Source organism: Callorhinus ursinus, unplaced genomic scaffold (genome assembly GCF_003265705.2).
Source record: "Callorhinus ursinus isolate GAN/ISIS: 27379988/994484 unplaced genomic scaffold, GSC_fseal_2.0 scaffold8, whole genome shotgun sequence".
Lineage (NCBI taxonomy): Eukaryota > Metazoa > Chordata > Mammalia > Carnivora > Otariidae > Callorhinus > Callorhinus ursinus.
In genome coordinates, this window is record NW_027397070.1 from 10,197,254 (window position 1) to 10,211,283 (window position 14,030).

Consider the following 14,030-nt stretch of genomic DNA (forward strand, 5'->3'; position numbering starts at 1 on the left):
GAAAGGGTTAGTGAATTGAAATAGTCACGATATGTCTCAGGTATGAGCACTGGAATAACATGTTATGTTTTCAAAATCTAAGAAATGCTGTGTCACAGGCTTGAGTTTCTATTTTGCCCACCGTGGAACCGCACAGAGAATTTTTGCCTTCTCTTTTTACAGGTATCACCTAGGAACATCATGGGTTTTCAAGAATATATTATTCTAATATGAGATTTTAACAACTACACTGTATTTATGCATAATACATTTTGTGCCTTATCTTCAGGCTTCTGGACTTTGATTCCGAATATCAGGAGCTCTGGGATTGGCTGATTGACATGGAGTCCCTCGTGATGGACAGCCACGACCTGATGATGTCAGAGGAGCAGCTGCAGCATCTTTACAAGGTTAGAGCTACCCTTCTTGCCTTTACCTTGCTGTGGAAGATCTGATTAGCCTGACAAGTCTCTCTCCCTCTCAGGATATCTTTGCGTTCATTGTATGTATCATGGTGTCTATTAGAATTCCCTTCCCTGTCCCCAAACTCATTTCCATCCCTTGTGTGCTGACAGGCTGCACCGACATCATAATTGCAAGAAAGTTCCCTTTATCACATTCTATTTGGTGTAATTCTATAGAAGGACAAAGATTTATCTCCAAGATGAATAGCAATAAATGAAACTGCATTAATAAATAGACTGAAACAAAATGAAGGATAAATGGACTGGTAACATTTAACAAAATGTGTTTTCATTGGAGCACTCAGGTGGATTCTGTCCACCCCTCAGATCTTTCCAGAGAAAAAAGAAATTTGCCTTCAGTTTGGCTTGCTTCTTCCAGGGTACAGGGCTCGTTCAATTTAATGTTTATTAGTGATACACAGAACAGACGTTGTCATATCAAGTCAGTACATTTGCGTGTAATTTAAGAAAACTGGCTTGGAACTCATATATTGATTGCAGGCAATCCATCTAATAACTATCTATATTGTTTTCCCATGTCTGCTAATTCACCCTTAGCCTAATATGTTTTACCAATTCTACTTAAATAGTCTTAGAAGTTCTTTCAAAACAGCTATGTGATTTTGACTGAAAAAATGGTTGCAAGATTCACAGTGTCTGAAAAAGCTGTTGGGGAGGGTAGAGGGACTTTCCACTGAAATATCAGATTGCAGTAAATCTTCCTCATTTAGGCAATTTTTATTGGAGTAATTCTGACAGTTGTCATCCTTGAATTGCTTTGAGCATATGGCATATTTCAAAGAGCAGATTGTGAATCATAAAAAATAAAATTAATAACTAACCACAGAATCAGCAACAGTATAATGACAAGAAACAACTACCCTCTAGCTTTTAAAAATTTCTTATAGAATAAGAAGTACATTCAAGGTCAAATAAAAGTTGTCTTCTTTCTTCCTCATTTTTTTATCGTTTTAAGTTACCTTTCCTAAATATGTTATTTTAATTTTTACTTTCTCCAAAGAGAGATCTTTATTTATACTTTTTAAGGGTCTGGTTGACTTTAATTAGTGTCCACTGAGAATCATCTTGGTTAAGAGAAGATATAAACTCCCCAGGGAGTCAGCAAATGGTAATATTTTATTCCCTAAAGAATTCTGTCCAACATTAATCGAGTTTGTTGACTATTAGCTATTTCCTGTATGGATAGCCGTCCACATTAACAACAGAACTATGCAGTATATCTTCTGGCATAACATGTCTGGAATAACAGTCTTCACCTAATGTAAACAAAGCGAGGTGATTTCACATTTCATGTCAGGATCAAGAATTATGTATGAAAAATGCCCATTAATCTTTATTAACTGATTGACATAAAAATACTAGTTTCATTCCTAATAAGTATTAAAAATCAAATGAAACAGAAAAAAAAATACAAAAGTTAACTAACCATAAGCCATTATCTCAGATTTTATTGCACTCATGATGCCAAATAACATTTCTTTTCTTCTTGATGCATTTTGCATTTTGCACATAAACCACTATTTTTTTTTCAGTAACAGTGCTATTCTTTGTCAAAATCACATCCATATAATTTACATCACAATTAATAGGAAATCAGTCTTCTTTTTCTTGTGGTTTCCTTATAAGTGCTCTGCCTAAGAATTCCCATTTTGTCATATTGAAGGCCATTATTCCACCCACTCAGTACTCCTGGATTATAGTATTTTCCCAAACATTTTCCATACTGGGGTTCTTCATTTGTGACTCATGTCCTGTCATCATCTTTCTGCTCTGAGGTGCTCAACCCAGCTAAGTTCATGAGACTGGCCCTAACTTTGCATTTGGCTTATAAGCAAAATTGAAGATTGCCCTACACACCAAGGGCAAAAGCTACAGGTCTGTAGAATCTTTCTTTACACAAGCCCCCACATTATTTCAGAGGTTTAGAAACCTCCAAAGCAATCCTGAGGATATTGACTGAGGACTCATTTAGAACTTGGGGTGGCTCCCAAATTAGAAAAATTGATGGAGGAAAATTAATGTCAGGTCTTTGTCTAGAATCCTCAGGGATTCTCAGGTTAGGTCAACATTTTCCATGTCTCATTCCTCTGTTCTAATGTGCCTTTTCAGGAATCAACTGAACTGATGACCTGGGGCAGGGACGTTTGGAGCCTACTGATCACAAAGACCCCTGAGTAATAGCACTTCTCAGTTGGTCCCCAAGCCTTCCTCGGCTTTCAATACCATTTGAGACTTTAATCTTTAAATTTGTTGTCCCTGAAAGATACCAGTGCTCTGTCAGCATTTATCATCAAGGGCACCACTGACATTTGGGACAAAACCATTTTTTGTTGGCCAGTGGGACTCCCCCTTTCCCTGCAATGCCCCTGCGGGGCATTTACTACTCACATTCCCTAGTCATCGAGACCATTCAACAGGATGCCCAACCCATTTCACGGCATTCCCAGTCCAGCTCAACCTATGTACATCATCTTCCTTTCTTAAAATACTTCTATAACACTAAGAAAAATGCCTTGCTCTTGGATTTTATACGTTGTTAAGCAAAACACCTTACATAGCTGATACTGAATTAACAGTCATTGAGTTCAAAAATTAAGGATGAGTGCTCGCTTTGGCAGCACATATACTTAAAAATTAAGGGTGAGAATGAAGTTCATGATCGCCGGTATTAGCGTAAAGAATGAAGGTGAAACCTTTCAGAGAGACCTGCAGCTGAGTGATGGTAAAATCCCAGGGGCTGTAGACCAGAACGGAAGCATAATTCCTGTTACGGTAGAACTCAAAACCTTTTCTCTTCTCTCTTTGGGGGACTCCCTATATTTCATTACTCACCTCCTTTCCTGGAATAGATAGTCATGTCCAGATCCTGACTCATGACATGCATTACACATACTTAGGTTGATCCCCAAAGTCCACATTTGGAAATGTTGGTTTAGAGAAAGTATAATAAGATGCTAGTCAATGTGGGTGGGTGAAGATTTTTTTAGCCCTTTCCACATCAGGCACTACTTGCCTGACTTTACCTATTTATTTTATATTCTAGTCTCTGCTAGAAAATCATCTGGCCTTAACTCCTAGCTATGCAACTATAGATAAATACCTTAGACTATTCACTCAGCAGACCTCCTGAGTTGAGCACCTATTGTGATATGTTGGTTACCCCAAACCAGCAAAATACCACAGGGACTTCTTAAAGGAAAAGAGTTAGATTTAACAGGCAAAGAGTACATTGACACCACCTGACATAATTTAGAACCTTAACATTGCGATGGGCTACAAAGTAGATTTTCTGTGTAAACCATTTCTTGTTATTTTCTGATCATTAGGAATTTAAGACCATTTTCTTTCTAATTAATTTTCAACAGCAGGGTCTTAAGAGCAACCTGATTCGTAGTTAAAAATGACCACTTCCTTAAAAATATTTTCTCCTTGTTTTGAGATAGTGAGCCATCCTGCCAGTGTCTTTCCTTCTCCTGTCTTTGCCTGGCCCACTTGCCCAACATCTGAGCAGGGACCTTCTGTAGCTCTTTTCTAATACACACTGGCAGTATTGTCAGCCTAGAAAACACAAACGTAGTTCTTTCTTGTTTTTTCTTCCTCAATCTGAGAATCACCTCCAAGGAGAATCTGCTCCCACTCTCTCACTTTCTTTTTCTTCATGCCTCCTACCTTCCTAAGTAGGACAATTTAATTTGTCAAAAGTAACCACCATGATTTTGAAAGTTCAGCTCCTATTTGGACTGGCGTTACGAAGCCAGAATTCATAATCACAGGGAGCTGTCACTCTGCTGGTCTGCATGTGCATTAACTATTAATGGAGAAATATTTAAAACCCACTTGCAAAGGAAAAGCTCCATTTTTTTCAATTCTACAGATCAAAGGTGGCATTATTCTTGGGCTCAGGGAAGCTCAAGACACCTCCTCCCCCGTCCTATGAATTTCATAGACTGAGTGACCTAGAAGCACCTCCAGGATCAGGGAGACTGTTGCTGAGGCTGCTGCTGTTCCTGTCCTGCCCTGGGCGCCAGACACAGCTGACTGCAGACTGCTGTGAGGCTGTGCCCGGTCAGGGGCTCCTTCCCTTTCTGCAGAGCCCTTGCCCTTCCCGTGCCCATTCTCTGCCACCTACACAGCACAGATGACAGAGCCCCTAGTGATCCTGGATTGGTGTGGGGTTCCAGAGTCCAAGGGTTAATTTCGAGGGCCAAATTCAAAAGTTGCAGTCTGGTGATTACTGTTATACTTGAATAAGAGCTGTTTTCAGAGAGTGTGAAGCTCACGAAAACACCACATTTATAGATTTGTTCCTTGAGAGGATAGCTTAGCTGCTCCTCATCAATAAAATATTAGCTTATTTGATTTCTAAGGGGTTAAAATAACGCAGCTGAAAAATTATGTAACATTAGTACCCATTTTAACTAAGACCCTTAATTTACACAGAAGATTTTATATTTCATTGTGAGGGTTAGTTCCTCTCATATAGTTCTGCTTTTATGGGAAAAATGCAAGTGTCCTCTATCTTTCTCTGTTGGTATAAGTATTAAACAAATATGTCTGGTGTGCAAATGGAAAAGGACCGTTCATTTTTGCATAACACAGTGCTCACTAAACAGACTAATTCGATTTTTTACTCTGCTCTGGATTTGAGGTCGCTTATAAGAATTCACAGGAAACATTTAAAAATATTTTTAATACATGAATACAAATCAGAATTGGGGAAAATATACATAAACTAGTCTCTTTCAGTGAGAAGAGTTAATATGCAGGTGTATAGACTGTATGGACCTATGCACTTACTAAAGATGCTAAAATTACACGTTGGGTTTCCTGGTAGTAAAAGCAAAGAAGGAAATGTGCTCAGTTGCAAAATTTACATTTACCATGAGAAAAAAAATTACACTTTATTTTGATACTTAGATATGAAAACACTTTCTGTTAGGTTTTTTTTTTTAATGTAAGGGATGAGAACGGCATGGTAGAGAAATGTCTAACCACAATATTTCTTTTTTTAAATTTTTTTTTATTTTATTATGTTATGTTAATAACCTTACATCATTAGTTTTTGATGTAGTGTTCCATGATTCATTGTTTGCGTATAACACCCAGTGCTCCGTGCAGTACGTGCTCTAATACCCATCACCAGGCTAACCCATCCCCCCAACCCCCTCCCCTCTAGAACCCTCAGTTTGTTTCTCAGAGTCCATAGTCTCTCATGGTTCGTCTCCCCTTCGATTCCCCCCCCTTCATTTTTCCCTTCCTGCTATCTTCTTCTTCCTCTTTTTTTTTTTTTTAACATATAATGAATTGTTTGTTTCAGAGAGGTACAGGTCTGTGATTGTATCATATGATCTCACCGATACGAGGAATTCTTAATCTCAGGAAACAAACTGAGGGCTGCTGGAGTGGTGGGGGGTGGGAAGGATGGGGTGGCTGGGTGATGGACATTGGGGAGGGTATGTGCTATGGTGAGTGCTGTGAATTGTGCAAGACTGTTGAATCACAGACCTGTACCTCTGAAACAAATAACCACAATATTTCTTACAAGTAAGTTTCTAATCATAATACTTTTAACAAGTGAATTAATTATTTTCCTCTAACTCAAGTTGCCAGCTAATGTTTACAGACTTTGAGCACAGCTCTCACCCATCCAGAGGTGGTTCCTTTCAGTGACAGTTTGGCCAGGTGGGATTAATAAGAGAAGACATCAATATTATGTATTTGAAAAGAAGAGGATATTAGGAAATTGAGGGAGAAATACAAGCCTTGAAGAGAAAGAAAAACAGTTGAAATTAGTTAATATACAACTAACCAAACAAAAATGAGTAACCTAAAACAATTAAAAACAAAAAGAGTAAATTAAAATCATGGGTGGATGAATGAATAAGAAAATGCTAAAAAACAAATATAAACAAATAAAAAGAGAACTAAACGCTGAAAGAATTGTTTTAGAAAAAAACAGGTAAGAGAAAGGGATACATTTTAAAGGAGAAAATGTCACTTTTAGAGAATTTGGGTACGTATTAAAAAATAAGGATTATGACTTTTTAAAAGAAACGAGTATGGAATAGGATTAGAAATTCTGGGGAATAAGAAACATAGTGTAAAAGAAGAAAAATGGGGCATAGTTGTTATTTTATAACTATTGATGCCAAAATGATGTTGTCATGGCTATGAACTGATCACAGAAAACAGATTAATCCCACTACCCCTATATTTTATAAATTCACAAATTTCAACCCTCTACAATAGTTCTCTTTCATTTTGTTCTGGACCAGATTGATCTAAATAATTACAGATGTGGCCTGATACCTTTATGACTAAACTTAAGCTCCTAAAAATGTAATACTAGGCTGGTTCATAATCCAGGTTGTAGTAGCCGGGCTTAAAATAGAAGAAAATCCATTACCTTTTTTAAAAAAATTTTTTTTAAAAAAATTTACATGTTGGTGTACAGAATAGAAGTATGTGTCAAAAAATTAAATTCTGGGGGTGCCAGGGTGGCTTGGTCAGTTAAGCATCTGACTCTTGATTTCGGCTCAGGCCATGATCTCAGGGTCCTGGGATCGAGCCCCATGTCTGGCTCCATGCTCAGCAGAGAGTCTACTTGAGGATTTCTCTCCCTCTCCCTCCACCCCTCCCCCTGCCCATGTTCTTTCTGTCTGTCTGTGTCTCTCTCTTAAATAAATTAATCTTTTTAAAAAATTAAATTCTGTTAATTAGGCCTTAGGTTGGAATTTCAGTACCAAAATGAAGCAAATTACTAGTTATTGAAGCAGTCAAGGTAAAAATGTACCAGATATATCAGGCATAAGAACCTAATGATAATTTTTTACCTCTTTCTCAGTAGATTAATTGTAGAGCTTAATTGTATGTTAGATTAAAACTCCATTAAGATAAGAAGAATATGCTTAAAATCATTATAATATTTCAAATAACATTATCTAGTCCTTTTAAAAGTGATCAGAATAGGAAAATCTAGGCTGCCTCCACTGCTCTGTAGAAATGAATTTGTTGTTCTGTTTTTATTAGAGCTACAAAGTCCTAGATTAACTGTCATCCTAATGTGAGCTTTGATGAATCCATGTTTGCTTATGAAGACAACTACATATATTTTTCTTTTCTTTCTTGAGAGAGGACAAAACTCACCCTGAAAATGCTTAGAAGAAAAAGTAGCTGGATGTGGTTTCTGAACAGTATAGGAAACGCCGTTTTTGCTGGAGCTTATAATGCCTATTTGAATCTCTTTTTTAAGAGGGGAAAAAAAAAGAGAGAGAAGGATGTTAAGAGAATAGTATGCCAAGAAATAGTTGGCTGTGTGTGCAGAGGGGCAAGGAAGGGAAGGCCCTCCAGCAGTTTTTGTGAGCTACTGTCCGGAAGGTGCGTTGGCTCTCTGGGCCGCCCCTGCTGTATTGTGCGGCTCCCTCTCTCCCTGGCCTGGCCTGCTCTGGCCTAGAGTGGATCAAACAAGCCGTGGGGAAAGTTCCCCTCATTTGCATCACTTCTAGACAGCCCTGTCGTACTCTTTGCTGACAGGAAATCACTGTCTTTGTCACCTTTTCTCAGGGCCCTCCTTTTGGCAGAGATGGGCCATGTGACCACGCTTAATCACAACAACAGGGCTGGCTCAGGACTCAATGACATGTTTTCCTCAGCACTTCAATAAATGGGGTAGAGGAGTCAGGAGGAAATGACTACATTAATTTTAAAGTGAAAAGATAATTAACACTTGAAGGACTAATGCTACAACCTATGGAATTATTATTCAAATTGAAGGTAATTTATCAAAAACTCGTGAAAACTATCTCCCCTAATGCAACTGTTTAAAAAAATAAACCTTGAATAGTAAGAGTTGGGCGTGTTGGAGGGAGAGTGGGAAGAAGGCGGGGAGAGAGAGGGGCTTTGGTTGGAGAGGGAGAGAGAAAAGGGGGGAGAGAAAGAGGCAAATCATAGCAGGCAGAAGCTGTGTTTGAAAAAGCAACTTAAATGGGCTAAAACTTCAACATTTGGGACTGAAGGCTGGAGCATGTAAAACGCTTACTTAGATGATATGAATAGGACACTGGCAAACAAAAGCAGCAGTGTGCTCCTAGAAAACTGTGCTTAAAGGAGTTTCCTTGGCAACAGAAATGCAGTTCCAAAAGTAGACAGAACTTTCCTCAGAAAACATACTATTAATAACAACCTTCCGGAACAACTTGGAACAATTTGACGACTTGGCAATAATAATGCCAAGTGTTCTGCAAATTAATCTAACACATAACAGTTATGTTTCCCTTGCCCGTAATTCTGCTGGACCCCACCAAGAACTCCTTGCTTTTCGGTGGCACAAATGTGAAAAATATTTCTAAATGTTGTCATGGAAAAAGAAAACCCAAAGAAATGCTAGTGGCCAGCAGTGGCCAGGGATTGTGTTCAGCCTTTTGGAACCCACAAGAGAGTTTAATGAGATGAGTTTATTCCAATTAAAGCCACTGCGTTTAGTATCTCATCCCAGCAAAGATGTTTCCATGAACAAAACTTGTTCAAGGGTTAACAGCCTGAGAGTTGCTGCAATGTGAAGCACATCTTGAGGCCACTGGTTATATAAATGCAACACTTCACTAAATACGTGCTGGGTGTTATTTTTAAAAGCGTCATCATTTCTTGTCAGCCCAGCGAATAAACTAATCTTGGATCTACTTGGCCAATAGGAATCATTTGAATTCTCCTGAAGGCAATACGTTTGCCAGCCAAGAAAGGTATAGTGTTGCCCTCCTCTGACCTTACTTGAATCCTTGGATCTAAAGGTTACAAGTAATCAATATCTCATTGCGCAGCTTGGTTTCGGGGTAACAAGTAATAACCGTCATGTTAAAATCCAAATGATTACAGATAGCACTTTAATGAGTTGACCTGTTTGGGAGCTTTTATTAATTGCAATCAGGATATAATCATTTGAGTTTGCTAATAAAATTTTGGATTAAATTGCAAAAATTTCAGCCTTTAACTTTTGAAAAATGACTTTTGGTTAATTAGATGTGAATGTGCAGTGTTTCCCTCCTGTGTTAAGCTGAGAGATTTGGCTTTTACCCCACATATTTAGAGATTTCTTTCTGGTTTTTATAACATAAATTAGAGGAACACTTAAACTACTTATAAGAAAGGGTGTTTGTTAGGTTCACTACCACCTTTGGCTCCAGATCTGCTCGATACTATGTGGTATGTTTTAGGTCAGTGAGTCCATGGAAATGTCCCTCACCTACTTTTTAGCATTGCCTATTTTTAAATTACGTATCTTTAGTGGTTATATTCATATTTGGGCTAATGTGCTTTGTAGCTAGAAAAAAAAGACATAGGATGTGTGATTACACTTTACATGGTATGAACTGGGAGTTATTTTGTTGGAAAAAAAAAAAGGACTACCAAAGTTTAAAGATGAAAACCAAGTATTATCATTGACAAAAGGGTCTTGATATAAAAAGGATAAATGTTAGGTTTAATGTTCCATGTAATTACATCAGGAGGGTACTGGTGGTCATAACTATAACTGCCTGTATGGGGAAGGCATTGGTTATCCTAACTACATCATAATTACGTCACTAAATCACATGACTTACAACATAAGTTATATCATAACATAACCAAGTATGTAAGATATACTATTGAATCCATATATTTTGTCCTTATGATTATTCTAGTTTTTACAATTTATTCCTAAAACAGGAAGGTAGGGCTAGAAGAGTACCTAGATAGTATTTTGTTTATTTCCAAAAAATTCCTGGTGCTCTCGTTGGCAGCACATATACTAAAATTGGAATGACAGAGAGAAAATTAGCATAGCCCCTGCGCAAGGATGAAATGCAAATTCATGAAGCGTTCCATATTTTAAAAAAAGAAAAAAAAAGCAGCCCTGGTACCTGTTCAGAATAGTCTGGAAAACCCTGGGTGGGAAAAGCTCAACCATAATACTTTCTCAGATAAACCCATTTACCTCCTTTTTTCTTGTCCTTATCTCACTACCATGTCTAACTTTAGAATGAGGTAGATTTGTGGTTGTCCAAGGGACATCATTTTTAGAGTATTAGGAATTCCCCAACCCAGCTGTTTCCATCACTAAATGTCCATACTGCCTTAAATCCCATCCTTAAGATTCATTTCTTTGAGATAAAAAGAACGCACTCTACTGGAGGCAGATATTCTCAGGGGGTAGGAGAATAATACTGAATTAAATGCCAATTTTAACATTTCGTTCAAATGAAAGGGCACTAGGAAGGGAAGATGGAATTGGTAGAGAGAAGGAATCTAGAAAAGGGAAGTGTGTGTGTGGGTGGGGTATGAGGTAGAAGTAGGATGGAGGGAGATAAGAACTAAATTGGTCAGATCTTACTGTTTGATTGTGTTACACATGATCTTATTTAATGCTCTCACAATGATCCTGAATTATTTTCCCCATTTCATTGATACGAGCCTGAAACACAGAGAGGTTAAGTGACTGGCCTCAAAGAACCAGTTTCTCAGGTTAGGCTAAGGTTTGCCGAGATTCCAAACAACCCCCAAATCTCCAAGATTTAAAGTTACAAAGATTTATTGCTCACACATACTACACATCCATCACAGGTTGGCCATGGGCTCTGCTTGGCGTTGTTCTTACTCGAGGACTCAGACTAATGAACCAGCCACCCTCTTAAATATTCCCTCAATGTGGCAAAGGGAAAAGAGAGTTCTGGAGGGTCACCCTCTTCACATTAAACCTTCTACTTGGAAGGGTAACACATAACTTCCTCTCCAAATCATTGACCAGAACTAATCACATGGCCCCACCTAACTCCAAAGCTGATGGGGAAATGCATCCCTACTATATGCCAGAAAGGCAGAAAGCTAGAAATAGTTGTTGCTATTACCAGTATCTACCACAAGAAATAAGTCAATAAATCAGAGTTTGAACCCAATCTGGTTGACTTTAATGCCCACAATCTTTCACATGCTACTTGCCTACTCACTATTGCCCCATATCTTCTTCTCTACAATCGGCACAATTCTTGCAAGTGCATTTTCCTCCCTCTGCATGAGCTTCTTGTGCCAGAGAGAAAGAAGTTCCTATATATTAAATGGAACATCAGCAGAGAAAACATGATGGACTTGGGTTTGCTCTTTAGCCAATCATCAGGCTGTTCTGTGAAAACCCTCAAACTTTCTTAAGCACCTCAGCACCCTAAGAGAGTGTTGCCATGTGGAGCCTCACAGGAATCTCCTGTATTTTGTCAGATTCAGGAAAGCTAAGGCTGAAAATATTTATGTATTTTTTGGGTGGGGGGAGATGCACTAAAGACAGCATTGCCCTAAGGAAGATTCAACCTCATGGATCCTGTTATTGCCAAAGGGAGTTACTGAAGAAGGGTCCCCATGGAGAGATACTCTAGAGGAATATCATTTGCAGAAAAACCATTTTCCAGTCCTGTCAAGGAGGCAATTTCAGTTCTCAGAAACAAGGGCATTCCCAAGCATATTTTTAATAATGTTGGCATTTGCGAAGCTCATACATTCTTAAACTAGGCACTTCTGCGACACTCTGTACCTAATGAGGCACACTGGGGTAAGCTAAGAGGGAAGCAGTGGTCTTCCTGCTGAACCTTCGTTCATTTACATAAGACACAAAACATAAACATACACACACACACACACATGCGCATGCACACACACACACACACATACACTCACCCACATACGCATTTTCTTTTACTGAAGCCAGGAAAGAGTCAAGCTGGCTAATGCTTCTGGGGTTGAGTCTAATTTTTCTTCTAAACTTTTTTAGACCACAGTGCCTTTCTCCAGAAGGACATCTGTATGTCCCTGTAACTCCTCTGAACTTACTATTTCAGCTGCTTTCCTAAGTAATTGATTCTACATGCTCATTGACATTGGCTTAAAGAAAATTTGTGATTCGTGATATTTCCCTTGTCATCTCATTTTATCCATTGAAAACTAGGAAGTTTGTGGAAGGGATACATGTACACACATGATTATGCACACACATTGATGTGTGTTGACACATATATACACATATACAAAGTATTAACTCATTTAGTTAAAAAAATCTTTCATAAGGATTGAATTTGGATGAAACCAGATTCCTTGGACCAAATATGCTGGTAGTCCCAAGACATTTAAATCATGCATATGTAAATAACTCTACAAACTTCCTTCATATATGCCAAGTTTCAGTTTGGAGCTCATTTCTATGTTATAAGTCTTGGCATATTCAATCTTGCTACCTTCATTATAATAGTTTTACTCTGTCAGTATTCATAGGTGCCTCCCTAAGAGAGCCCTCCTTGAGAATAATTTAGCCATGAGTACTTCGTTATAATTAAATGCCTACTTTTTGATAGTGATGGTAGGTTTGGACTTTGTGGACCAAATGTGAGAATGAATGATTATAATTTTTGTTAGACTCCATACTCCAGGAGGGCAAGTTTCGTGTCTGTGTTGTTTATTGCCATATTTCCACTGCCTAGTGCCATACCTGGCACATAATAGAAACCCAATAAATACATATTGAGAAACACTTTTCAAATAGATTTATTTAATCAGCTATTAATTAAATCCTACTGATCAGAACTATGCTATCAATTCATTACTTTTGCAAGAAAACAACCCTATTTTCATGCTGTGGTCATTCAGTCTGAAACTTCATGGCCTTCTCTTACATTGGATATAAAAACAAAACCAACAATCTCTCTCCTTTAAAAATGGAAGTGTGTTAAGTGCAGTTCTTAATACTCAGGGTATTCAGACTTGGCCAGGTCGGTGTCAGGGAGAAAGAGAGGAAAAGAAAGAGGGAGGGAGGAAGGGAAGGATCATGATGCCCGTGTCTGAGACAAATGGTACAAAAATGTTTAACGAATCACCATAATTCTGTGGCTAATCTGCAAAACCTCTCAAACTGTTCTATTTGTTGGTGCATTCTCGATTATGTGGACAGTATAATTACTTATACATATAACTAATAACATGTACCCTGCAAATGTAAAACCTAAAAATAGAACAATACATGCAGGTGAATGTGGACAGTCTTTAGACATGGTAGGACTATCAGCACATTTTTTTTCTTGTACCATAGTGAATGGGAGAGTTTATTGACATATTTGTTGTAGAAAATTAGGTTTGACCTCAGAGGAGTATGTATGTCTAAAAAAGTAGTCATGAGAGAGGTGAGAAAAAAAAGAAGAAGAAATCCAAGTCCATCGTGATGAGGGTGGATGGATGGTGTATAAAAGACTGACTCCTCTTTCCAAAGCTACAGCTAGCTAATTCAGAATATGCAACTTAAAAAATTAAGGCTGACCGCTGTAAGGTCAGGAGAAAGCCAAATGTAATTTTGAAACTTTCTCCCACTCTTTCATTTAAAAAAAAAGTCACCCTTTGTTCATAGTTTTTAAAAATAATCCTCATATATGGTCATTTATATTTTTAACTTAGCCATTAATTGTGAGCTTCAATGATTTTATGCAATTAAGACAAAGCTAAAAGATGTACCATTTTTAAAATTAGAATTTGATAAAGATTTGTGATGAATTCACCTCTTGC

At 38.0% G+C, this 14,030-nt stretch overlaps 1 protein-coding gene and 1 non-coding gene across 5 annotated transcripts in view; both read left to right on the top strand.

Moving 5' to 3' along the window:
• The window catches only part of AKAP6 (A-kinase anchoring protein 6), a 584,567-nt gene that overhangs the window by 455,313 nt on the left and 115,224 nt on the right, over positions 1 to 14,030 (top strand). For all 4 annotated transcript variants that reach the window (XM_073895064.1, XM_073895063.1, XM_073895065.1 and 1 more), the window contains one exon: positions 269 to 389. In XM_073895064.1, the coding sequence (XP_073751165.1) occupies positions 269 to 389 (121 nt within the window). The remainder of the gene's footprint in view (positions 1 to 268; positions 390 to 14,030) is intronic.
• LOC112822911 (U6 spliceosomal RNA) lies at positions 10,225 to 10,331 on the top strand. The gene has a single exon (XR_003207881.1). It is a non-coding gene; the product is annotated as a U6 spliceosomal RNA (small nuclear RNA).